General features: G+C 43.2%; 1 protein-coding gene across 1 annotated transcript in view; it reads right to left on the reverse strand.

Annotated features, from left to right (window-relative positions):
• Nucleotides 1-26119, reverse strand: part of RBM6 (RNA binding motif protein 6) — a 54229-nt gene extending 28110 nt beyond the window's left edge. Inside the window, exons 1-5 of the mRNA XM_009699898.1 lie at nt 26007-26119; nt 22635-23976; nt 21770-21859; nt 20705-20774; nt 8126-8199 (exon numbers count right to left, since the gene is read on the reverse strand). Coding sequence (XP_009698200.1) covers nt 8126-8199; nt 20705-20774; nt 21770-21859; nt 22635-23976; nt 26007-26050 — 1620 coding nt within the window. The 5' untranslated portion in view covers nt 26051-26119. The remainder of the gene's footprint in view (nt 1-8125; nt 8200-20704; nt 20775-21769; nt 21860-22634; nt 23977-26006) is intronic.
• Nucleotides 26120-26790: the final 671 nt, after the last annotated feature.

The raw sequence follows: 26790 nt of genomic DNA on the forward strand, positions 1-26790 counted from the left end.
TTCTACGAGAAGGAAACAGTCCTTCAGCCTTCCTCAACCCCAGGGAGTGTGCAGTTTGACATTTTTTTTCAGCCTGTAGCCTCAACCTTTTACCTTCCCATTCTAGCAATCCACCATCAACAGGGCATCAAGGAATGGAAAAGCAACCGCCGCTGAAAGAGCGTAAAAGCACGAACAAACAGTTCTGATGCTGAAGTTAACAAAAACGCCTCATCAAGTGAAAATTGCAACAACATTCTGGTGTGCTCCAACTTATCAAAACAGTCCAGATGGAGTCTTAGCACTATAATATGGCTCATATGCTTGTGAAACATATCTGGTTGTTCCCCTCGACTTTGCTGGGAGTGGGCTGAGAAGGACTGTCATCTCGTTCACAATGACAGGTCTTGTGCAAACCATTGTGGCAAAACCATGATAGAAAATGGTTTTGCTCTGAAAACGGAAGTTATGGTGTGCTCACCAAGATGCCTTTATTCGTGTAAACTGAACCCATAGAGACATTTCCCTTTCACTGCCTGTGTGTCTCCTCTAACTGACTTCAGTCATATCATCAGGACCATCCACTTCCAAGAGTACAGAGTGAATTTCTGATAGCGCATCTGCAGTTCTGTTAGTCATCAGTTTACTTAAAGGATGGATTCAAAAGTATCAAAGTAAATTAGTGGTGTGAGTCCTACTAACTTTTGTATAGGAGTTTGATCAAGGGATTTTACATCTTAATCCAAAATCATGTTCTGACCACGTACACAATCTATTAGTTGTGGCAACACACCCTCTGTCCTACAGCTGATTTACCGTACTCCTTTGAAGCACTTTGACATTACAATGATAAACACCTTCCAAATGGTTACATGAGAATATACTTAGAGTTTCTACAGCTCTTCATAGCAAATCAACCAATCATGAAGGTAAACACAATAAAAAACATACAATCTGTGACTAAGACAGCCAGCAGTAAAACATTGCTCTTCATTTTAAGGTGAAACTGCACCTATCCATAGCATCTGTGACTAAGATTTCCTCATTGTCACACAACTGTTCCATTAACACCTTAGGAGGAGAGGACCTGATAGCTACACAGACCAGGTAGCATCTGGATCCTGCACATGCATCCAAGGACTACTTCAAATCCCTTCTAGCTCAAGGCAAAATCTCACCTACAAATTAATTCAAAGGATCAGCGTGCCAGATGGCATGTCACTCAGGAAGATGCTTCACAGGTTGACAATGACTGAAACAAAGCTATTTCTTAGGTGGTGTTCTGCCAACGAGTGCTCTACCACACAACTTCAGTCCTATAGAAGGGGCAGAGAGCAGACTTACCAGTGGTACACGTTGCATTTCATACTTAGAAGCAAAAGTTTTCAAGTATCCCCATTTTTACAATAGCCATGCAGGGCATGACCAAACATCCAGTTGTCCAATGGCAGTTCCTCACTTTGAACCACTGGCGTAGGGAGCATCCACCTTCACACACCTTTGGATGCTGCACAGCGGCATACGGTACCCAACAGGAGTGAGTGATGCAATCCAAGTACTGGTATATCACATCATACGATCACTCATGGATCAAGTTATCTAAACAAATTTCAGGAAATCACAATTATTCCTTAATGTTTGCCAGCTCAAGCTCCTGGCATTGTAAATAGAACATCTATCCCAACAGAGAAAAACTTGCTTAACAAGGCATTTGAGACGTACAGGGAAAGAATGGATATTTCAGAGATACATCATCATACAGATTTCTTAATGTTAACCAGCAAAAAATCCCAACAAACCCATAACCAGAACATAAATGCCCGGGGGTCAGAAGGGGAGCAGTTTCATTTTAGAGAAGGGTAGGGAGGGATGCTTTATGTGGAAGAACCTATTTATACAGCAGCCCAAGTGAACTTCAGCACACGGAACAGATAATTCTGCAATACACAGCAATATTTGAGTCCTGAGATAACCCTGCTGGGCCACATATCCCCAGCAGCAACCAGAGATACTAAGGAAGTCCTGCTTAAGCATCTACTGTATGCTCCAAGCAGCTCACCCAGAAGCTGTCCTCTGGGACAATCCCATTACAGAGCAACAGCTCAACAGCAGCAAACGCATACAACCCTCATCACACAGGTAACGTGAGGCTGAAGGAAAAAAGCAGGAAGGAGAAAAGGAGGACAGGATTTTGCAATAAGAGCAGAGAGGTAGAGGGACATGGCAAGCTGGATCCCACAAGTCGGGCAAGAAGATGCAGCTTCACAGCTCTTCCAGTTAAAAGTGTACTTATTTTAAAATATGTTGGTTAGCATGGTTTGCTTCCTGAGGCAAGGCAGGACAGAGCTGCCAAGAAGAAGGTTGCAGTTTTTTTATCTGGGTAGAAAAACCACATTGATGGGCAGCTACCACTGGCTGAAGGAAGAGTGTGTGAAGTCTTTGGCAGAAGATCTCTTACGACCTCCTGTGCCAAAGGAAGAGAGACTAAGAGGATTCACAGGGCTTGAACAGTTGAGATGACAGAAAAAAAGGTGGTCCAGAGAAGTATTTTCAGTACCAGAATTTTTTGGCAGTTACATTTTACAACAAAAGACACCCTTCTCTGCACGAGGAAGGTCTCTGTAACACACAGAGATTAAGCCAGTTCTTTCGAAGATAAAAGCAGACAGTGCATTTATCACCACATCACTGCAGGATATACACATGTACACCCACGCACCCAGTCCTGTCACAGGTCATCGCAGGCAGATCCGACCGCTCATTCACAGGCAAGAGTCTGCCCAGCACTAGGAGCTCCCCACTGCAGACTTCCGTACTGATCTCAGAGGTTTACAACTCCAATTACAGGACTGTACGATGCAGTGATTAGTGAGACCCAAGTGGGAATGAACAAATGACTGACTCAACATGTTAAGCCGCAGTGATGTAAGACCAGGGTGAGCTCGTGACAAGGTCACACACTGAATCAGACACACAAAAAAAACACCCCAAATCAGCTCTGCCGCTTGGAAATCCACTCATCTGATTACAAGGTAGCCTATGGAGGGAACTTTCCATAGGTCACTTGGATCATAAAAATTACTCCATAATGTGTATGTTTCCCAAATTATTAGCATGTTTATAGAAGAAACACTGCCTAGCTATACAAGCCTTTCCCCTCTCTATACACACACTCAAAGTGGAAGGCTCCAAAAGGTAACTCTAGAAATTCACATAGTCAAAAGCAGGATAGGTTTAACGGGGTGGGGTGGGGGGAAAGACATGCTAATGATACAACCTGAGCAAAATCCACACACCTAATATACAACAAGAAAAGCAGAAGATAATGTCAGCTGATAATCCAAGGAGGACATATCAAAAGCAAGGTCACCTCCAGCACTCTTAGCCTAACATGCAAACGGATTTCGGTGTATTTGTGGGCACACCCAATTGTCACCACCACCCTCAACTGCAGGTTAAAGCTAAAGAGATGGGGTGACGTTGTCAAGCAAGTAAATGATGGATACCAGACAGCCCGTGAAAATACACTTGAGGCGGGTGTCATCTTCCATTACAGGGGGCATTTTGCAGATTCTAGAAAAAAATGCCAAACCGCACAACTCAGCATATCCTATCAAAAGGAAAATCATTATTTTTGATTTTTGGACATACATTTTCTCTTACGAATTCCAACACACTCCTTGGACCACAGGCTCCAAGGCTACAGGTGACCAGCGCAGATCCACTCTCAGGATAACCACAAGTTCCTTCTGTATTTAACTGGGAAGCCACACAGCATTGTGACTGGTTACTGCAAATGTTTTCAGGACAGAAAGTCCTAGGCTTTGCCTGCTTGTCACAGTACCTTGTGGGAATTTTAACACCAACAGCTACAGTGAAAAGCCTGTAAAGTCTGATCAGTACCAGAAGCTATGTTCACACTAAATGCAGAAAAGCACTGCAGTGAATGGATAAAACGGGATGGGCTCAGAGCAGAAGAAACACACAGCTGATGCTTCCAGTTGCACGGTGGCGGGATGTGCTCAAGTAAAGCGAGTACCCACAAAATCCAGTAAGAATCCCTCTTACCCTCTCCAGTAAGAAACAAGTAGGGAATGGAGGTATCGTTGTGCTCAGCAAGCTGAACCAGGATCGCACAGCACTGCAGGGTAAACCGCTCTCTGGTATGTGCCGGCCTCCGTGCAGGAAGGCACAAGAGCAAGTCTTGGAACAACCACTCTAGCACACGCCTGGAGACCTCCACAATAACTTACGAAGCATGCATTTTTAAAAGTTCAAACTACAGCTCTCCCATTTTTGCCCTCTTACTTAAGAAACAAGAGGAAAGGATTACAAAGATGTTAGTTACTAGCAACAAAAGCTAGGAAATATTCACGCTGCCAGTGTTGCTAAGTTTGAGGCCTGAGAGGATTTGGAGACCATACTACATAGTCAAGACTAATCATTTGCTCCTAAGCTTAAAAAAAACCCTTCTGCTTCCATAACAACCAGCTCTGTCTCAGTGGAAACAGTAAAATATCCAGGCACCAGAGACAGGCTCTCTCCATTTCTCCTCCTTCACCTGCCTTTATGATATGCAACAGTACACAAAGGGTACTTCATTTCCTGCCTGATTTTCTCACACCCAATAACAAGCTCATTATATGTGTTTCTTCTACAGATGAAGGATGAGCACAAAGAGATCCCAACGCGTATGGAGAACAAGAGCCATGGGATGTATTCCTAAAGTTGCCTCTTAGAAGCCAATCTGGTGCCCCCAGACAGGAACAGAGAAACGCAGGGGTTACACCAAGCCTAAATGCAAAGAAAACACAGTAAGTCAAATGCCACACCATGCTACAACCTTTCAAAAATGAGAATAAAGGAGGGAAAGATTATTTAGGAGAAACCATGTGACTTAGCAGACCAAAACCCCATTTCCCATTCAAAATACCTCTCTCTCCCCAATGGAAAAGCAGTGCATCACAGACAGAAAAGAGGTCTCCTCTTATAAAAGTCAAATGACAGCCAACTCATAATGAAAGACCAACAGGAGCATCACCGACCATCAGGCTGCAAGAAGGGCTCCACCCAGGTTCTAAAAAACAACTCAAGAGCCCATCTGCACTACCAAGGCAAAGAGCCTCCCAAAGACAGCAGGAGAGCCAGCACCGAGCTCAGCCAAACCTGCCGCCCAACACCTCTGCCCTAGCAATAACGGCAATCCATCACGTTTCACATATGTTAGATGGGACCTTTGAGCTGTAATAAATTGCCAACACAAAAATCAACAAGGTAAAGGCAATTAATTAAGAGGGGCATTTGTGGTACTTTAGCTGTAGCAATTAATACCAGTGGAATGAAACTCTCCTGCAAAATTAGGGCAACACAGAAGATGGATGTTTCCTTATCACAATGTACTTAACAGAAAGCCCCCTCACATCTCAGCGGTCACATACACATGCTAGATTTACTGAATGAATAGAGGGAGTTGGACCTGGTAAATCTGCAGGTAGCAAATTTGGGAATGATCTTAAGTGGGTGCTGGTATGTGCTGAGTAAAACAAAAGGATTTCACAATACAGGAATTATACATTATAGAGACATAGCAAATCATTCTTCAGGTAGGGGCAGTTAAATAGGCATTAAACAGCATCAAAAAACAGTGTCTCTGCAAAAGCTATTTATTCCCAGCCTACAGATGACTGAGAAAGAGACAGGTTGACTAGTGAGGGACTAGGATGTCACTGTGGGCTGACACTGTTTTGCTATTTATGCTCTCACAAGCGGCTGAATTTGACAGGGATAGCTGATAACCTTCTGAAAATAACTGAACTATCAAAGAATCTACGTGCTAGCTAACACAGGTTTTGGTTTTTATAGCTTGTAAAAATGCAGATTAATTCTTAATATAAGGAGAAGATCTTACAACTCTACCCTGGAAGATATTAAAATGGCATATCTATTGTCTAAGGACAACTGAATTGAGTAAATCCCTTTCTGAATATCTCTATTTGGCTTTTACTGAGAACTTAAAAGTCAGCTCCTCCCTTGCAGCAGGTCAGATACAAATCTGAGAAGTTTGGGGTTTTTTTAAAATTTAAATAATTAGAAGGGCTTTTTTTTCATGTTCAATCAAATGCAAATTCCAGAAGTTAACCTATCCCCCCCTAACCTGGGGCAATCCAGAGGTTATAACTCTCCTGACCAAATTCATATAGCTTGAGTCACCCCAAAAAGCACATTTCTTGCTTCACTAATTATGAACTCCTGTAGCTCTACCAAAACATAGTGAAGATTGGCATACGCAGGCTTTGGAGATGATCCTCTTCAACCACTCCATCTTCCAGGTTTGCTCTGCACACACACAGAGCCACGTATGGCAAGAAGGAAAACTGGAAGACTTCATACCCCACCTGTTTTTAACATGTCCCAGGTAGAGTGCACAGCTGGGACCATTACCCCCACTGCTAGCAGGGTTCTGGCAGCACCCGGCCTGAATCTTGGAAGGGAAACACAGTAAAAAATTACCCAGCCTGAAGGCCTGCTATAACTGTTTCTGGGAGGGTCAATGTAAGCAGCAGTTGAACGCCGGCCAGAACTTCGTCATGTGCACGGTGATTTACTGGACACCTCTAGGCACTCAGTTCAGCTTAAGGACTGGTGCTTACAGGTTCTTTGCTGTAGCAATGGAGCAAATCTGATCAAGTCAAACACCTGTCCAAGTATATAGCGATGCTCCAAACGGAAGAAGTGGCAGAGGAGGCATCAACAACAGGAAAAGGAGGAATTCCCAAATTCCCAGGTACTTGGGATTTGCTCTCACATAGGGAGACATTATTTCACGTGAGCAGAATTGTGGAGAATATGGAGAGGTATTTGGTTAAAAGGAGTGTCATACATAATTACGTATTCCCCAGTGACAACAAAATAAATCGGGAATTGTAGCAACACTGAAGGGGAAATAAAAGTTGTCACTGACGGTAAAAGTAATAATTAATTCTGGAGCCTTCTCTCTCTGTGCTCCCCACCACCACCCCAGTGGGAATGGATCAGGCTCTTTCCCAGCAACAGAATTATTTCTGTAAAACATTTTGGTAAGTTGCAATACCTCTGTAACTGAAAATAGAGGCAAATGCGAGCACTTAGTGGGACCTCTGAAACCCCAGCTGTGAAGACTCATTAACTGTATGTACATTTTTGCAGATGCACAGCTCTGAATCTGACTCATGACTGTCTTCTCATGACAGCGAGACTTGGGATTCAGGTAAAAAGGCTTTAGATAATTGATATGGATTCTTACTCAGGCAAATTAGGAGGAAGAAGGCAGCAGAGAGGAGACTTAAGGGATGTAGTGAAGGAAGGGGGATCAATTGTTTAGTGGTTTTTCTTCAGTGATCCATCACCTGCACAGGGAGGGTGGTGTGAGATGGGAATCTATGTTTTATCTAACAGATTTTATGCATCTTGCTCTCGTATGGTGGACAACAGCTCTAGCCTCAAATACCAGGTCGGAGTAAAGGCTCCCCTTGGGTACTTATTCATTGGGGATTTAAGCCATTTTGCACTTTAAAGGGCTGGAAACGTTCAGATTTACCAGGCGCAACTGCACATAGGGTAGTCCTCAGGTTTGCAGCTCCAGCTTGCCAAAGGACGGGACAGATATGGGGGAGACACACAATTAAGAATCTCTCCCACACAAAAGGCATATGGAAAAGTGGAGTGTGCAAGTCATAGTTGACTCAGAGCTGCATACCAGAGGCTTCACCTACAGTCACATGTGTATGTGTGTGTGCACGCACAGCCGGGGGAAGCACTTAATGCTAGCAGAGCTCTTTCGGACTTTCAGTGTCAATACAAAAGCATCGGGACCAAAGCCTGCGTTTGGCCGCTGTCAGCCACCAGCCTCTGACTCTAGCCAGTGTGCCAACACACGCTAGGGAGTAGGGAGGAGGGTAGACCATTTGGTGTCCGGCAGCTCTTTCACACTGGCATTTCTAAGCCTTTTGCAAGTTTCTGGAAACAACATTTAAACCGCAGTATTGTGCATTATACAAGAACAGATCTTCCTTTGAATGGTTCAAAAAAAACCTCATTGGCTTTCCACCACCCCACCAAAAAAATTTTTTAAAATCTTCTAGCAGCATTGACCGAAGTGTAAAGCAACCTGGTTGGCTTCCATGCATCCGATGGCCTCTTCCAAGAGTGAAAACTCCACGCAGACATAGCCATAGTCGTAACCTGGGGACAGCATTTAAATACAGACGGGAGTCATGTTAGTGCCTTGTCATAAAGAAAGCCACATCAAATATTCAATTTCCCTTTCCCTCCAATGACAAACCCTCTAACCACCACCCCTCTACTCCAGAAGGAAAAGGAGAGAAATCAAGGACTAGCTGGATGATGATTAACTGTGCAGTTTATCATGAATGTTAATAGTACAGTGTTCCCACTTCCCCTTACACAACCCAGTGACAGGCACACCCTTCCTTAGGGCAAGAAATAATTGCTTTGTTTGTTGTTTTTTCAAAGGCATAGTGATTTTCCATTGCTAGTTTCACATTTTGTGCTACCTTGGAGGCAGTGCTCTCCAAAGCAAGTCTTGATAACTCATTTCGAAGTACCTTGCTGCAAACGCATTTCACAAGAATAGCCAGCATTTTTTGGGCAGTATTTCAGAAAGAGCTAACATAATTCCTTTGCCATTTTTCCTTCAACACCTGCCTACATTTGAAGTCCAATCCCTTGTATTACGAAAAAGTACAGCAAAGCAGGAATGAGAACTCCAGCTTTCTCATTTTGGTATAGATGTTATTGCACATGTAACAAGAGGGTGTGGGAGCCTAAGTTTAGATGCACAAAACTAAAGAGCCCTTTACTCTTCTCACTCCTTGGAAAGCTGTGATCTCAGTCAGCGGCAGAAGGCACCCACTGATTCAACTGTGTACTCCAGTTATCTGCGCCAAAATGTTATGTCCCACAGTAAAGTGCAGGGTGAACACTACAAAAGCTAAGAACATCCTAAGAGTCATCCTTGATGTTGAAATTATCTCCAAGAAGTGAAGCACTGAGGAACAACCTAAAGCCACAACCTCACCCTTTACATGCCAAGGCCACCTCACTCCAAAACAGTGCTTTCCAGATGATCACAGGCTGAGACGCTTCTACATGGACAAACAGTGAGAGGAAAGGTTCGGTTCCCTCCTCCTGCTGCTCTTTTGGCTGGTTAGGAGCAAGAGCAAAACCAGTCTGCATGTGAATTATACCACTTTAGGCACCTAGTTGTCCAGGTAAAAAGCTTGTCTCCTCTCCTAAAGACGCACATCTTAACACAGGTATCTATCTGGGTCCTATTGTTTCAGCCCCTCACCCTCCATGGGGAGGTAACTCCACGCATGATTCTTTCAAGCAAGGCATTCCAGTCTGCTGGAAAACAGCCCCCGTCTCCCCCAAGCCTACACCAAAGAAAATTTGCTGCACTCTCCAATTTTTCCTTCTCTGTTTCTTTACCATCTTTGTACTTAACCACATCAGAGACAAGGCCATACAAAACTGTTTCATCATCAAACCCTACTGATTTTATTTTTTATTCTGGAAGCTCTTTGCACACTGTTCTAACAATGCCATCCTGACTTTGCACATTTGCCTTTAATAACGAGACTCCAATTGGAATCTAGCTCCTCCTCTACCTCACACAGGAACTTACTCTCCTTCCCCATATTATTTTAGTCAATATTAATTAAGCTGGAGGGAAATTTATCAATTGTGTGCTTTTCAGCTCAGTGAAGGACACAGTCCAGCAGCACGCCATCTGTGGTGGAATGCAGCTAAAGCCACTCGATATTCTTCCATGAAGTGGGCACCTGGAACTAGAGGTACAGTTTCAGCCGGCGGGATCGGCAGAACCAAATTCACCCAGCTGTTCCCATAGCATCCTTTCTGCTCTGCAGTTCCAGCCACACTAAATCACATTCTGAAAAGGAAGCAGTTCTCCTCTCTGCAGAGGAGAGCAGTGCTGCCCCTTGCTGGGAGACTGTTTTGCATTCTGGGCAGGCACCCCTGCTACTTCACGGCACAGCGTGCAGGCTCACATGGTACATTTTAAAGCCTTACTCAAATCCAGAACTCTAAAGTCACTTCTTTCCCTCCTGTTTAGAAAAGGGCTGCAAGAATGGTATTTGTCGGCCTGTACGGCTCCTGATTCCCCTTCACGGAGAGGATTTTGAAAGCTGCTGTAATCAGCAAGCCAGGATCAGAGCGCTATCTTATTTCTATGTGCTATGAAGTAGGGGGTTTCCTGACAGACAGAAAGCAGGATTGCAGAAGTTTTCACTTTATTTGCTCTACAATGAGAGGCAGTTTACATCCCAGTCCTTGCAAAGTGAATGAGTGGTTTAGACGTGGATTTAACTCAGCATGACACAACTAAGACCGCAACGCTGAATGTTGTACATAGATACAAAAGCTGAGACGCTTGGAGGAATGTACACTAGAAGATCATTCCAAGCGTTGCATGGAGACAGTTAAGGGGAAAGACCAGCAATTTCTCCTTCTGCACTTTCTTACCTCTGCCCTCCCCCACCAAACTCACCACCCCCCCAATAAGCATAGCTGCAGTAACATGTACAATGAGAACCAAAACTAGAAAGTGTGGCCCCATATCCTGCCAAAAAGCAGCTTCAGGCCAGATGTTCAGCTCTTGTGGTCAGGTTGCAGAGGGACGCAGCATTCTGCAATTCACTACACTGCAATGCACAGACAGCATCGAAGAAGTGATGCAAGAAGAGCAAACCGTTGATGAAGGTCTGCAGGGGCTTGACACTTTCCCCTGTGCCCATATCCAGCCCTTTGCATAGATCTGACAAGGAGGTTCAGTATGCGAGAACTACAGAATAACATCAGCCTTGGACCGTAGGGCACCCCTGCGCTGTCCCCCTGCCCTCAGCTCCACGGGAGCATCCTTCCATTTTAGGCCACTGAAACGGAGGCCTGTGGAACAACGGTGCTGCTACAGAGCACCTTCAAAACGTGATGTTTGCTGATTTTTCCACAATCTGCAATAATCACATTACGCAGAGCACAACACTTGAAACAAAACCGAGTGACTTGAGGCTTGTTCTTAAGGGGGAACAGCTACAGAGGCTCCTGCCACCAACTGTTGTGCCTCTTCCCTGCCTCCTCTGTAAGGCTGGTTCAGCTCTTTCTGTAGCAGCTGCTGAGTTTGTATATTTTTATTTCCAAAGCCTTCAGTTTGTCTGTCAGAATGCAGCAATTCAGCTGCTGTTACCAGAAGCAGGGGCAGGGGATTTTGACAGAGGCATAGGACCAGGCTCCCAATGGCAGGAATTGGTTCAGTAGGCATCCCAAGGTAAGCTGACCTCCCCTGTGAATCAGAGCTCTTGGGCACCCACTGGTATTCTTCAGGTCATAACAGTAAAACCAAAGTGATCAAAGCAGCGAAGCAAAATCACTGCTGAAGAACACAGTGTGGTTTTTTTGACTCAAGGTGGCCTAAATTCATATGCAAGGTTTCCATGAAGATATAAATGCTGGTATCTTTTAATTTGATCCTTCACTTACTGATTAGTACAATACTACAGTTTCAGGATCCACAAAAATGTAAAATGGGGTAAGAAGTGCTTTATGTTTTGGCAGAAGTATAAGTGATCAACACAGACTCTGTCAAAAAGGAAAGAAATGAGTATTTCCCCCATGCAATCTCTGAGCATGCTGCAGCGTAGTTACAATGTCTAAATGAACTTTCCAACAGGAACAGCCCTCCAACACTTGAACTCATCCTGATTTTGGCACTAGCACAGCCACAAAGCATGCATGTCCTCATCTCCCCCCATGTTTTAGGTCAACTGTGTAAAAGGACTTTTGTACCTTATTTAACTACTTCCTCTCAGCTGTACAAGTCTACAGTACCACAGGCTGTATACAACGGGTAAAAGGAGAACATAAGGAGAGTGTGCACATAAAATCCAGAGGACTTCTGTTTTCCCTTAAGTGCTTCTATGTATATACAATCCTTTACGGATGTTCCCAAAGTATGCGCAGTTATTTTCTTCACTGAAAATGGGCATGATCACGTAAGGCACGATCGCGTAATACTTAGGAGAAAGGACACATTTAGAGCTCCAGGAAGCTCCTCTGCAAACATTTGAATAAGGAATATTTTGCCTCTGAAATAGATGTGTTTTAGTGAAGCGAATTTTGACAGCAAATAGCAGGTCCCTGTTAGCATGTCATGATTTGGCTAAAAATCCTGAAAGCCTGACTTAAAATTACTGGCTTTTGGCTTCAGGTAAAAAGATCAAAGACTTGGGGTTTAAAATAAGACTTGTTTCCATACACACACAGTTCCTACTGAGCAACTGACACATAGTAATGTGTTACTTCATGATAGTTTGCTATATCAAAGATCTAAATAAAGGAAAACCATAATGTTGTTCTGATGTGGGCTGTAAGCAGTGTGAAGACACAAAAAATAAAAAATCTCTGGAGTTTTAGGAGGCCAAATGAAAAGATCGCATAATGACAGCAACCCTGTCTATGCCAAACCGAAGATACCTTTGGAAAGAAGGCATGATGGCAACATGACAAAGACATCCAATTCGAGAGGTGATCCAGTTTCCTGATTCTAGGAACGAGCATGCAGTAAGTCACATTATCGCCCATATCTACAAGCTTAAGACATTAGGTAACCTTAAGTCCATGGTGAGCCGTCACCTGCCTTCTCAAAAACAACTGCTACAAACCCCCTGTCTGATGTGGTGCAATATGAAGATATTCTCTCTCTGGCCTGGAAGGTAAGAAGATGGTCTCCTGTTAAAGTAAGTCTGTATAACAAGTTGCCAAAAGACACTATGCTAAAGTGGACAGCTGGGCCAGCTGCAAAAGTGGTGGAGGTCCCTGCATCTGCCAGGTGGGGCCAAACAGCCTGAGGGCAGAAGATGATAATGATGGAGTCTCTGTAGGCAGACCGCTTCTCTACCATCCCAACACTTCACTTGTGTTTTTTCCTGTAGGATGAGACAGAACTACCACAGAAGAAAAGCATTTGCAGTTCTGGACACTTCTAGGACTTGGAGAGATAGCACATTAAAGCAGAGCCATGGTCAGCCTGCTGAAGAAAGGATATTCTTGCTGCTTCCTCTCTCCAGAGACAGTATGGCAGAGCAGAGCAGGGCACAGCTGAGGAAATCCTCTACAGAGTTTCATCCATGTTAGAGAAGAAAGTTCTATTGCTTCAAAGGCAACTAGGGCATAAAGTATGGAGTGAATACGAACGACTTCCACATCCCTTGAAGGAATCTGCAGTCTCACACACGGACCTCTGCACAGCTTCGGTAGTGGAGACAGGATTTTAGGATTTCGCAAGCTGTTCTCAGAGAACCTGCTATTCCTCGGTTGATAGGAAGACCTACCTCACCTGTGCAAGATTTTGGCAATATGCCCATGACTCCACACACAAGTTTTTTCTGTTTCGTTCAAGGAAAGATGCTGATGTAGGTCATCCATACTGAAGAGTGAATACCTCATCACAAGAAAATACTGGAAAACACAGGGCTTTCTCTGTATCTCTGCGCTATTACAGTGCACTATTATTAGCAGGCATAATACACTTGATGCCTCCAAGAAGCCAGGAGCTTCTGGACGTGCACCGTAGTGGCTGTATCTGTGCTTACGCAGCAAGTCCTGTCATTGCTGTGAGGATGGGCAACACCACTGTGCCTTCCGTGGCACGCAAATAAAGCTGTCCGCATAGTCTGAAAACTTGGAAGGCACCCCTGCAGCATGGCAATCTATCTATGCTAACACAAAGCCAGAAGCCAAAACTGAGAGCTCTCTCAATACCAGCTGGTGGATTCTGAGTATCCATAAATTTGTCAGATATCTTTACTGCACAGATAAATTGGTCTTCAAAGCTACTAAAGCTGAAGAGCTGTACCAGAAAAGCTTGCTGTTGAATACTAAACAGGATGATCTGCAACAAGCCATATCCCCAATTGCTTTCAAAGGCTGAGCACTTACGAGCCACACCTGGCTGCTGGGAAAAGGCTTGTGACTTCGTATTGTCCCCTGTATAAAAAAAGTACACCCTTAACGCACGCATTCATGACAGGGCTGCACAAGAAAACAGCACTGAAACCACAGGATGTGAAACACAGTTATATTATGAAAGGTAAAGCACTACAATCCATCCTCCTCCCTCCATCCAGGCGGACAAGACGCAGAAAGGATCTGCCTGAGATGCCCTCAAAGGTGGACACAGGCAGCCCCATGAACTACAGGAACTACAACAGTCACAGCCCCAAATGGCTGTCAACCCTTTTTGACTCAGAAGAACGGTAGTTTGTACAGCAGCACAGAGGAGAGGAGGCAAAAACCCACAACACTAAGATCATACACACTGTAGCTTTAATAAAGTATTACATTATATTTGTACAGAAACCTGGAATCCAAGGAAGGCTGAGGCCATCACAAAACTCCATGAGAGGATTGGAAGCTGCATACCTGGGAAAGTGTTCCAGACAGGAACTCAGTTTTAAAGTGCTGCTAATGAGAACCTGGTCTCCAGGTTATATGATCTGTCAGCACAAATAACTCAGAAAAGCAATCAATGCAGTAATGTCAGCATACTGTGAAAAGCCTTGAAGTTCTGTCCTGGAGACACAAAAAGGGTGAACCCATCTGTAAAAATGGTTACAGAGAGAAGGATTCTGCATGTCAAAAAGGCTGTGAGCATGTTTTATGGATGAATGTGCGTGTTGCCTTTTCCGCTGAACAGGCCTTATAACTCTGAACCAAAGTTGATCACTATCACAAACACTGACTTAAAATAGATTTGTACTTCCTATTTCCTAAGCCACCACATCACAGACAAGGAAAGATTGGCAGGAAAGATGCTTCTGAGAGACAATGCACAACTGCCCTGAAATCAAGCAATACTAGCCAAGAGCCTACTGCCCACACAGCTGGGAAAACTGGCAAGGACCAGTATTGATGACCATGGACTCATCCCAACTAAGTGCTTTTTTTAGTCCTCGCCAGGCCATTCTGGCTACAAACAAGAATCAATTGCTTCATACAGATCAGCACTGAAGATATTTCCCCAGCTTCTGAAAGATGAGCCCCTGCAGACTGAAGAACTTTGCTGATGATCAGGCGACCCGGTCATGCCTCAAGAGGAAACTCCATGTGTGCTACAGCATCTTGTGAGCTTGTGGATGACCACTTCAGCTCTCAGAAAGTGCCTGAGATCTGCGTGCCCTTATTCATGGCTGATGCAGTAGAGTGGGTCACACAATCTTCACTGTGCAAAGCACTAAACACAGCAATAGGAGATTATTCTTCCTGTGGGGCATTAGCACCAGCCTTGATGGTGAGCAAAGTTGTCTTCTGTACAATTAGCACAACAAGCAAGATGCATCTCTGCGCCACAGCGTGTATTAGAGACATCTCACACCAACGCACAGCACGTTATTTGTACCAAACCAAAGAATGTAAGTCCTTGTGGGACCTACTCCTAACCAAACTCCATAGGGTTGGTGCTGAGCCCTCTTCGTGAGGAAGCCACTAGCTGGCCCCAAATCCACCCTTCAGAGGGGTTTCCCCAAGGGCACTGCATCACTCCTGAAAGGAAACAAAAGGTCTCAGTTTAGCACAGTTCTGCTGCACACCTCCAGAAACATCCCCTCCCCATGCAGAGCAGGAGCTCAGCTCTCCAGCTCTACCTAAGGCTGGAAGCCACAGCATGACAGCACCTATAGCACGCAGGAGCTGGGGTAAGCGCAATATTTCACCAGTGCTTCTAACCTCCAGGAGCATTAACTAGCCCAAACTCCTCTGTACCCACATGTACAGCTACAGTGAGGGAGCTAAGGCTTAGTTATATGTGGGCCAGACAAATGCATAGCCATGCCTGATATCACAACAGGAGCTCTGCTTTAAGGGAGAGAAGATCTCACTGCCTTGGGACTCACTCCAGCCACGGAAAAAGGAGAACTTATCCCTGGTATGGAGAGGTGCACCACTCAAAAATCTGTATCAATTTTTCCATCCTGAAGTGTAAACTTCTGGATCTTAGATTATGCGTTTTAGCAAAACGCAACACTAAAGAATACAATTTTAAATTTCAGAGGCTTCCTGAAATATTCCTGAAACCAATGATTCACTGTTCCAATATACAAAATAGACTGCACTTGGAGGAGGAAAAAAAAAAAGCACCTTTTAAAGGTTTATCTAAGGGGCTTATTAATATTTAACCAGGCACCAGTGTGGCAGAGCTTAGTGAGAACAAGCAAGATAATCCAGTTTCTCCTAGGACTTGGCCAAGGCAGTTTAAATTTAACAAAGGGAGGGATAAGGGGAGCAGTTTCAAGCACCACATAATGGCGAGGTCTAGAGAAACAAAACAAAAAATAAATGCTAGTGCAAGAAGGTGCTAAGCAAGCAATAAAGTACATTTAGTGCCAACAGTACTTGCTAAAACAAAAGCTTTTCAAAATGGAGCAGGCAGCTGCTCTTAAGTAGCTGCTAGGTTGGCCACACTTTCAGGTTACACTACATTTCCTGCATGTATCTCCACCACAGGAGGAAGCCTGTCCTTTAGCATCAGTCACCTGTTTCCCTGTGGACATCCCTCAGGCCCCAAGCATCACTGCTGTTCTGAGAGATCCTCCCTGCTCCAGTCATCCCATTTCCATGGGTGATTTGCTCCTTAGGGGCGCAGCATTGATTCCCACATCCCCACTCATGGTTCAGAAGTATTCAGAAGGGGTCAGAATAGGGTTAACAAACCCAAATCTCCCAATTTCTGAAGTGCTGCACTAATTTAGAGGGTACATAAAGGGGCTGGGGCAGACCTCACTGCTCCTTCTGATTGCAATCCAGCTCACCTGGTCCCTCCAGGTCCTCTTCACAATGCTGCTCTCCATCTCAGTCAGTGCGTTCATTCTCCACCAGGCTTTCCCAGCTCAGCAAAAACTCCTCTTCGTTCCCCAGATGGGCTTGTAGAGTAAGCTAGAAAAGCCTCATGGGCTGCCAGCAATTTCTCAGGCTTGCTTTCCCTGAACAGCTTTTCCCCAGCTGCTGGTACTAAACCTAACATGAATCCTAGTTGGAAAACACACATTCCAAGCCAGTCCCATCGCAGACCGCATCCAGGAGAAAAATTTGAACAGAAGGCTCAGAGCATGCTTCATGTTTTCACTTATTACTTGGACATCACTGCAGCATCTTTTAAGGGTGAACAACTCATCATAATCAGCCCTTTAAGATAAAGATAGCTCCATGTACTGTCTTCTCCAGGCCACACGTGTGTGTTCAGCCAAAGAGTTCTGTGCACATCAGACACTCAAGATGATATCTCAGACTTTGCTTATGTTTGACATTAGTCATTAGGAAAGTAGAAACAAAGCATGATGAGAATCAGGCAGGAGATAAGTTTAAAATATGACCAAAATCAAAACCAGGACAAGGTGTGCTCATGTTAGATTCCTCAAAGGTCAAAAGGTTTCAAGTTCCTGGCAGTCAGCACCAACACAAGCACACAGACAGCACCAGGGGAATGACAGACACCATGCCGCAAGTAGCCTGGTGCAGTTACATCCTACACTAACAGCTCCACAGAGGGATGCCCACACTGTAAAGCCACGTGAAAGCCTTGACCCCAGTGAGCAGAGATAAGTACCTTCAGATGGGACAGGGGCAGCTCACAAGCCACTACCGACAACCCCTTCTCAGAGAGCTGCTGACAAGTGATCACCGCTACTATCTACAGCAAGAGGCACTGGGAGATACAGCAGACTAAAGCAGTCGATGGTCTTTGAGAAGATTCTACTATCACCTCAGGGTTTATTCTTTGTAATGATTAATTGAACAGACATGACCAAATGGACTTGAAAAGGCAAGCTGAAAGATAAGGCAACAATCTAACACGGTTATTTCTGCTAAGGCTTACACATTACATTGGAAGAAGCCCTTTTCCCCCCACAAATGGATTTGATACTTTCAGTCTGAACATACAAGCATCAATTCAAAAATCTAACTGATGGAAATTACAAGTTAATGTTGTGTAGTGTAATACTACAAAGTTTGACTTTGACTTTTTATCATAGTCAATATCTGCCTTTTTGATTTAAACAGAATTACTATGCCACTTCTTAAGGTCTCTCCTTTCACTACCTTGTTTAAAATCTAGCCACCATTTCAGACTGTGGGCTTCCGAGATAAAATAATCTAAAGAATAAACAGTTTGAACGCATACCAAAAATCACACCAAGTATATTAAGAAAAGTATTCCACGCTCAGCACAACATTCAGTGAAAATGCGCTTCCCTTTGCACATACACAGTATGTAAAAAGAAAGGGCTTTATAAAGAAGTTGAGCTCCTCTTTCCAAGAAAAATCAACCATATATTTTCCCCGAAAACAGAGTCTCGTGAAAGATCATACAGTGGAATAATCATGTGGAAGCTGCTGAGATAAGCTTTATGATAAGCGTTATCTTTTTGTGAAACTGATTCGAACCTCACTTACTTGGAGTTAATTGCGTGTTATTTGTTACGGTTGTTATTGTTCTCCAACAGCTGCAGGCATTCTTCTCTCAAACACACTCAATATGCATACTCATGATTAATGTTATTTTTAACATTTCTGGACAGCACTCAAATATACAACCCACTCAGACAGGCTTAGCACGCACTCTTCTGAGCCAGGCTGCCATCATCCCATTGAACTGATACAGCAATGCAGCCAGTGGGCCCAGGTGTAACCGAGAGACATTAGTCATCCAGCAAGTTTGTTTTTAATTCTTACGAATATTTATATACACACCCCATCCTAAAAGCATTGTTTAGCCCATGACTGGCCTCTGGATTCAAACAGGCTTAGTTTTTCAGAAGTAAATACAAATTCGATTTCACACACTTCTCTATAGAATGACCTAATGTGAAAAGCTGGATTAAATTTACTACAGCTTCTAGTTACCCAATTTCAAGAAGAAGTTTTCACAATTCAGGAAGCTTTTATTGTCCTAGACATATCCATCTTGCGTAAGAAGGATCAGAGAGCTGTTTAAATTAGCAGCTGCATTTGCAGCCTCAGGACATAATGCAAAACAAAGTCTTTGGAGCATCCACGTAACCTAGAATAATGCTACACTGCTTAAATTACTGATGTTGACTGGACAGGGTTAAACAACAGCTTTAAATAGCTCATAAAATAAGAGCTAATTTTAACTTCATTCTTTCCCTCCACACAATTGCCAGAAAAACTTTAAAACAAAACCCAATTCTGCAGCTGAGGAGACAGACTGAAACAGAATGCAGCTTTGAGAGAGACAGCAGAAAACTGCAACCCTCATATTACATGCGACCACCAACAGATACTAGGGCTTCTGTATGTAACTTCAGACACTGTGTCTCATCCTTAGTAGCCTTTGAAATGAAGAATGGGAAGGAGACGACAACAGCGCTCTAATGAGGGCAGTAACTCCTATTAACATACACAAGAAGAGGCTTATGAAGAGATTCCCAGTTCAAGTTGATTTATTACTGAAAAGTGATGTGTTTCTGAATAAAAAAAAAACCTGACTAATCACATCAGTACAGGCAAAAAATGAGTGTTGCAATTATTGGGTTGCAGTCAGTGGTGTGTGGGTGACGACAGCCATGCTGTACTATGCTTAGAAAAGTGGAAAGGAAGCAAGAAAGATTGACTGTGCCCCTTAAGCCCTGCTTGTTGGGCCAGACAAGATCATGTGACACAGGGGTGTTCTTTAGTTCAAAGGTTCATGAGAAGGTTGTGAAATCTCCTTTGACAGCTTCCAGAAACAAAAATACACTTGAGAAATACCCCACTGCCCCAGTTTCTCTCCCCAGCTACTAAACACATAGGAAGCCTTTATATAATGTATTGACACCAAGAATTCCAGCTGCTTTGCATGCAACCCGTACTGGTAATAAGAAAAAGCACTGGTGAAGGTAGAAGCCTCTGCTTGCCTAGTTTTAAAAAAAAAAAAAGAATAAAAAAAATACCAGTTTCCAGATATTTCCTACCAGTATTATCCAAACCAATCCCCAGGACTCACCCTGCATTTCCTACCATCGCACATCTTTGTTCCAGTACAACTTTCTCACAAAGCAGCCTTGTAAAATATTTCTTTCTTCAGAATCCTATACATACTGATCAGAAGTACAGCAAAAGCAAAACTTTATTCTTTGAATGAAGAAGAGCATCCAAACCCAGTATTTGGATAGTTGCTTACAAAACTTGCTTTTTCTTTTTTTAATCTGTCTTCGTATCTAAGAAGGGTAACAGTTTCATGTTACTGAAGGAGAAAATTAGGATGTATCAGGTTTCCTGAGGACACCATTTGTGCAGGATGTGTTCCACACGAAGACCATGTCAGAAACAAGATGCAGAACAACCCACAAGGATTTAATAATAATTTATAAAAATCTCTTGATGGCTATTAGAACAGCCTTACTGTCTTTCTTGCTGCTCCCACATCTCTCTACAGGCAGCAGGACACATGCTTTACCTCTGAAATAGCAGTGAGCACAGCCATCAGTTTTGATGACAAGAGGACAAACTACATAACTCGGTGGGCATTTTCATTCAAAGGTACCTGCAATTATGGCACCAGAGACTTTAACCAAACTGCCTAAGCAAGCATCGGTGTGAAAAATACTCTTTTGTAAACTTGAAACTAGAAGCACTGGAAAAGCATTCTCACCTGAACTGTAATCTTTCAGTCGCAAGTCCTTCACAGGTGTCCCATCAGGCCCTCGGAAAGCGTTAAGAATCTACAGGAAAATCAAGATCCACTTCAGCCTCCAAAAAATCAAACCTTGGAAAGCGAAGCACTTGCTAACATACATTTCTCTCTCCCCAAGACTTCTTTTTCTAAGTTGACTCTGTTACAAACTGACACAATTTCCTGATCAAGTTCCAGCAGTACCTGAGAACTGTTTATTGAGTTTTGGAAAGTATTTTTGGGTTTTGTTTAAATAAGCCACCACTTACAACACAATTCAACTGTGCAAAGGTTTATTACTCTGGTTTCAGCCAGACAGTTCACCTCTGACCCTCACTTATGGTCAGAGATATCTTACTGTCTTTAAGAAAATCAAGGGACATGGCATGACTGTTCTGAGTCTTATCATCCTCTGATGGACAAAGTTTCTGCCATGAGTTCTCCAGTATCAAGCTGCAGAAGCTCTGATCATCACAGCCAACCCCAGCAAAAATTGTTGCATGTAGGGGTTGCCATGTCTGGAACTGCCACCAAAAAAAAAAAAAATCCTAATTCAAAGTGGAAGCTTTAGGAAAGGGAGTTTCTTCTTTCACCTTGTAGCCTAGATTATTTGTTTGTTTGTTTTTATCAAAATCAGCAGTAGCAGCAGACATCTTTTCCATCTTTATAAGATCTCATTTAAGCAATTTCAGGTAACTAAGAATAAAGAAGTTCACTCAGACACTACGCATCTTCTGAGCCCAAAAATATAACAACAAAATAATAACAATATTTGGTATATATAAGGCAATGATGGAAGTAAGGCATGTTAAAGAGAATCCGGAGTCAAGACTTTTAGCCACCAACACCCTACATGCAACGGCAGAAAACCTCCTCACTTCCAGACTCCCCAAAACCCAGAATAATCAGATAAAAGATAACACTTCTAAATCTGGATTTTCCCTGGGGAAAATGAGAGACTATCTGAACTACATTAACCAGGCTTAAAGAAAAACTTTTAGAAGTCCTTGATAGAAGTTTTTGGATGAAAAAAATTCCACTTACATCATCCTTTGTGGCAGTTTCAGGCACTCCTCCGAGTCGAATGAGCTTGCTTGGCTTCATGTATTTGGGACAGGTCCGGTAGTCTTGGTCCTTGAGTTCACACAATCAAAATGGTTTTTACAAATGAGAGATGCTAGCTCACAAGATACAGAAACAGTAACAAAATAAAGCAGGGTATAATTCAAAGGCAAAGGCCCATAAGCAGATCGGCTCAAATTTTTAAGCACAGCACTGTTTAAGATTCAGAGAGCTCTGGAGGACTAGCATTGCTAGCTTCATATGCTTATTGAGCTGTACAATGAGGTCTACGTCCAGGAAAATAAAACAGGCAAATCAGCTCTCTCTGCTTTCCAGCAGTGGGAGATTCAAATTCAGTAATAGTTATTAACTCAGTAGTTACCGTTACCTTCAGATTTCAAAGTTAACTCTGAAGGAAAACAAAGTATGCATGAGAACAGCTGTACTATTCTACAGAGGTCCACCCAAGCCAGGAGCTTCTCTCTGGTAGTTCTCGTAAGCAATGTCCAGGAAAAAATAACAAAGTAAGTTGTTCTTTATACTACTTCACCCCAACACTCTCCCTCTGTCCGGTCATTTTCAACTCAGGGACTTTCTGAACCAAATCTGGTTCTACATATTTAGCAATTCTCAATTGCTAAATTGCATTTCTCTTGAGAAAAAAGTATTTCTGAGATAGAAAGGGTACCCGTTAAAACAACATGGAGCATGAGGATGATCTCAGAGGAGGACGGTGAATTAGGATAGAACTGAAGTGATGGGATATGAACAGAAGACTCCTTCCAGCTCCTTCCACTCTTTGGTCAACACATGTTTAACAGAAACATCAATTGACAAAACCACCTACCTGAAGGCTCTTATAGGGCCTAGAATCTTTGCTGGGTTTTCCTTCTGAAAAGGACTTGCCATGTTCATAATCAAACATCTGATGCCCTGGCAGCCGGTGATCCACATCGCGATACTCAATGTTTCGGTAGTCAGTATCTTGCCTTCCAAGGAAATCCAGGCCACCTTCACCCTTTAACCCAAGATCAGAATTGGATCTTTGCTGTTCCCCCCCAGAAAGCTGCTGCTGTTGTTGCTGCTTGTTAGCAAAGGTCTGAGGTTGCTCCTCTTGGTCCTGAAGAGTAGGAAGAGGTCCACAGCTACTTTGAAAATTGTGTGAAGTGTCGTCTTCGAGACCCAATCCGAGGGATTCCTCTTCTCTGGCTGGAGCTTCTGAATGTTGAAATTCTCCTTTTTGGCTACCAAAGGGAGTCCTATCTAGACCAAGTGCAGGCTCCTCTCTCTTGCTGGTGCTTAAACCAGAGCCCTCTCTTTCTGCTAAAGGTACAGTAGACTGGTTGCGCCTAAAATCTACAAGGCTTTGATCCATGGGAGGCATTTCCCTATCTGAAAAGTCCATAGGAGGAGCCATATCTCTGCTCCTAAAATCCTGATCAGATCGGGACCTGTGCCTATTTCTGAAGTCTGATGATGGTGCATTTCTGTTTCTGAAGTCCAAATCAGAGGTGCCCACACCCCTGAAGTCCAAATCAGGTACATCCCTATTTCTGAAGTCTGAATAGGAATGCTCTCTGCCCCTGTAGTCTAACTCAGACACATCTCTTGCCCTAAAGTCCGAATGAGATCCATCTCGACCTCTGAAGTCTAGATCAAAAGACCCCCTTCCTCTGAAGTCTGATGGAGGTTCCTCTCTGCCCCTGTAATCCATATTATGTGCTTCCCTATCCCTGTAGTTCATGCGGAACGTCTCCCTGTTCCTATAATCCACTGAAGGAACGTCCCCACCTCTGAAGTCCATAGGTGGTCCTTCTCTTTCCCGGAAGTCTCCAGAGTACATATCCCTGCCCCTATACTCAGAAGAGGGTGGCTCCCTACCTCTGAAATCCATCTGAGACTCATCTCTGCCCTGGAAGTCAGGTGGTGGGAAATCTCTGCCCCTGAAATCATGGTGCCCCTCCCCACCTCTGAAGTCACTACGTGGTCCATCTCTAGCTCCAAAGCTGAAAGAAGGTTCCTCTCTGTTGGCAAACTGAGGATTGAGGAGGCCTGTGAGTGCCTGGATATCAAAAGGAAGTGATTCTCTGCCAGAGAAGTTGCCAGAGTGTCTTTCTTGAGCAAGACTATCAAGGGAAGGAGGATATTCCCTGTTCCACCCGGGAGCAAACCTTTCTTCTTGGCTCCCACTGTAGAAATAAAGACAGTATTATTCATAACGTGCTTAGAGTCTGAAATCTACACAGCAGCACATTCTTCTCTAAACTTTTTATAGAGTTGTGTAACAGTCTAAGATCCGCAGAAGATATTGATGTTTGGCAGTTTAAGATGAGGCAGCATACGACAGATGTGAGAAAGTAAACTTGGGTGCTCCCATTTCAGCACAATTTCCAGAAGCACTCAACAGGGAATACCTGCAATATTAATGGGTTAATGATGGTAGCAATCCACATAGTCCTGCACTGCACACAGCTCTGCAGCTGTTTGAGGTTCCACCAGCTGGTGTGTTTGTTCATTAGCATCACCAGCACACGCCTGTGAGGAACCACTTGAGCTTAAGCTCTCCAGGCAGTATTAGAAACAGCTAACTTACCACATCATCCTGAGGCACGTAAAAGCAGAGGTTACCAAACATGCTCTATTAACATACTACAGAGACTCTTTTATGCTTCCTTGTGCTGGAGTCTAAACTGGCAAAATGCTGAAAGCTATCAGTTCAGACTTTGAGGATGCCTCACAAAAAACAATCAACATTCAAGATGATCCTGTGCTCATGCCTCCAGACTGGCTGTCTTATACCACATTTACAACACTATGAGCTCTCCTGATAGCTACATAAAAGCACTCAGGAATAGGTTTCCTGTTAAGACAGTTTTTCAAAACCCAATGAGGTGGGTTTTTTTGAGATGGAGCTACCCGAGTTTTCACCTAAGTGAGGTTCCAACACTTTTTTTTAAAAAATAGAATAATAAAATAATAACACACTTTAAAAAACACCAAACGCTACCCAAATCAGAGGACATTTCCTTAGCAACTACAGCAAGTCATGTTCTTGTTCGAGTTTCACTACAGAATCACTCACCAAGAGAATGCAAGGTGATATCTGCAGTTAACAAAACTATATACAGATTTCCTAAGCTACATGCCCCTGTTTCACCACCATATAGAACAGTAATTAAAACTTGGTTCGAGGTTCGAATTCCCCACTCAATACAGTAAAGAATGATGCCAATAAAATTCACTTCAAAATCAGCAGAAGAGCACTACTGATATCATCACAAAACACAACTACTCCCTCATCAATACCATTAAGACATGTTTTGGAGGATACTGGTTTTCGTAGCTCAGATGTCACCAACTTTCTCAACACATTACCCTTGGACAATTATTTGAAGTATTCTTATTGCAGAAACCTAAGGTATGCCATGAGGAAGTACTTTTATCACGCTGATATTCAAGTAACTGAGGTGGACACGTGAGCAAAGGATGAAAGAATTACGCATAACAGAGGAAAACTCTAGTTCTTGGTGCTTCCATTCTTTTTTTTTATACCCAGAGCCCTCTTGCAAACACAGGTCCTAGTAACAACCAGAGGAATAAAAACTAAGAAAAATATCACGCTGTGCAGGTCCAGTTGCATACAAATCTTTAAAACAGTTCCAGTGACATTCAAAAATGGCTTATGAAGGAGTATTGCCAAGAATATGGAGATATATGGTCTACTTAACCTCATGGAGACAACTAGACTCTCAAAGTTTTCATAAAATCCTGTGTGCAACGAAAGCGCCAGTATTTCTGAAGTTAAGGTAAGCACCATGGTTGAGAGAATAAACATCTCACTATTAGGTGCTTCTTTTCTAGGTCTTAACAGCGCATAGCATCAAAATCCATATGGCATACCATCACCTTAGCTTACAACAGCTAAACTAAGTATCACTAGAAAAGGTGGTGTGGAGAGGGAATAGAAATACTAAACGCAGCTGTTGTTAACAAAAAAAAAAAAAGACATTAAAAAACTTCACAGAAATGCAGAAAGTTACACTGTCACTTAACTTGCCTATTCTTTGGCAATCACACCTAGCTCCACACAGACCTCAGAACTTTTATCAAAACAGTCTGCTTACGGGAGGATGTGCAGAAATATTGATAAACAGAAAGTTCCTATGGCTTATCGTATTTAACAATGTTGCTGAAACAAAGTGTACATTCAAATGCTTACCGAAAAGACCCCATTCTGTTGCCTTGTCGATGGTCTCCCCACATTTTGTTCTTGTCTGGTAGGTTTCCAGAAATGGTTAATTCACTCTAAGAACACCAAGACAGCACAACCTGTTGAATAAATAACACAACAATAAACCACAAGGCAAAGAACACATATCACACAAGAAAAACACTGCTGGTTAGAAGGAGTGTGCGTAACATCTAATCAGGATCCACAAATATGCAAGACCACACTCAGGCATGAACGAATTTAATTGTTGCATTTCTCCATGTTCAAATTTGCAAGCGTCAAACAACTTCTGAAATCAAACTGTCAATATGGGTGGGCAAACAATTTGATATCTGCTTTGATTAACATAAAGCTTTCCAACATACTGTGCTGTCTGACACTATTCGGAGTGCAGCTAGAAATGTGAGAACGCCACAATCTATAAACAACAAGGACCGGTGCTGAACAACAGTTTGCAATTAATGTTTAATCCAAACTATTTTTGCCAAAAGCTCTTTGCTGTTCAAGGAAACAATCACTACTATTGGTCTACTATGATTACTCTGCCCTCAAAAGTATGTAGATAACAGAGTACGCTTTGCCAATAAATCATTACAGGCACTGATCTCCAACGCTGCCCTCATCAAGCTGAGTGCCACAAATAACACTTGCCTCAACAGAGATCTAAAATTTCATCCACTTCCTCCCACCAGTGGAGAAGGTGAGGATTTCCTGGTGATTGCCAAAGGTAGGACTTGAAATGGGAAGTACTTCCGTCTTTCCCCGCCTCCCC

Source organism: Cariama cristata, unplaced genomic scaffold, assembly GCF_000690535.1.
Source record: "Cariama cristata isolate BGI_N322 unplaced genomic scaffold, ASM69053v1 scaffold6785, whole genome shotgun sequence".
Taxonomy (NCBI): domain Eukaryota; kingdom Metazoa; phylum Chordata; class Aves; order Cariamiformes; family Cariamidae; genus Cariama; species Cariama cristata.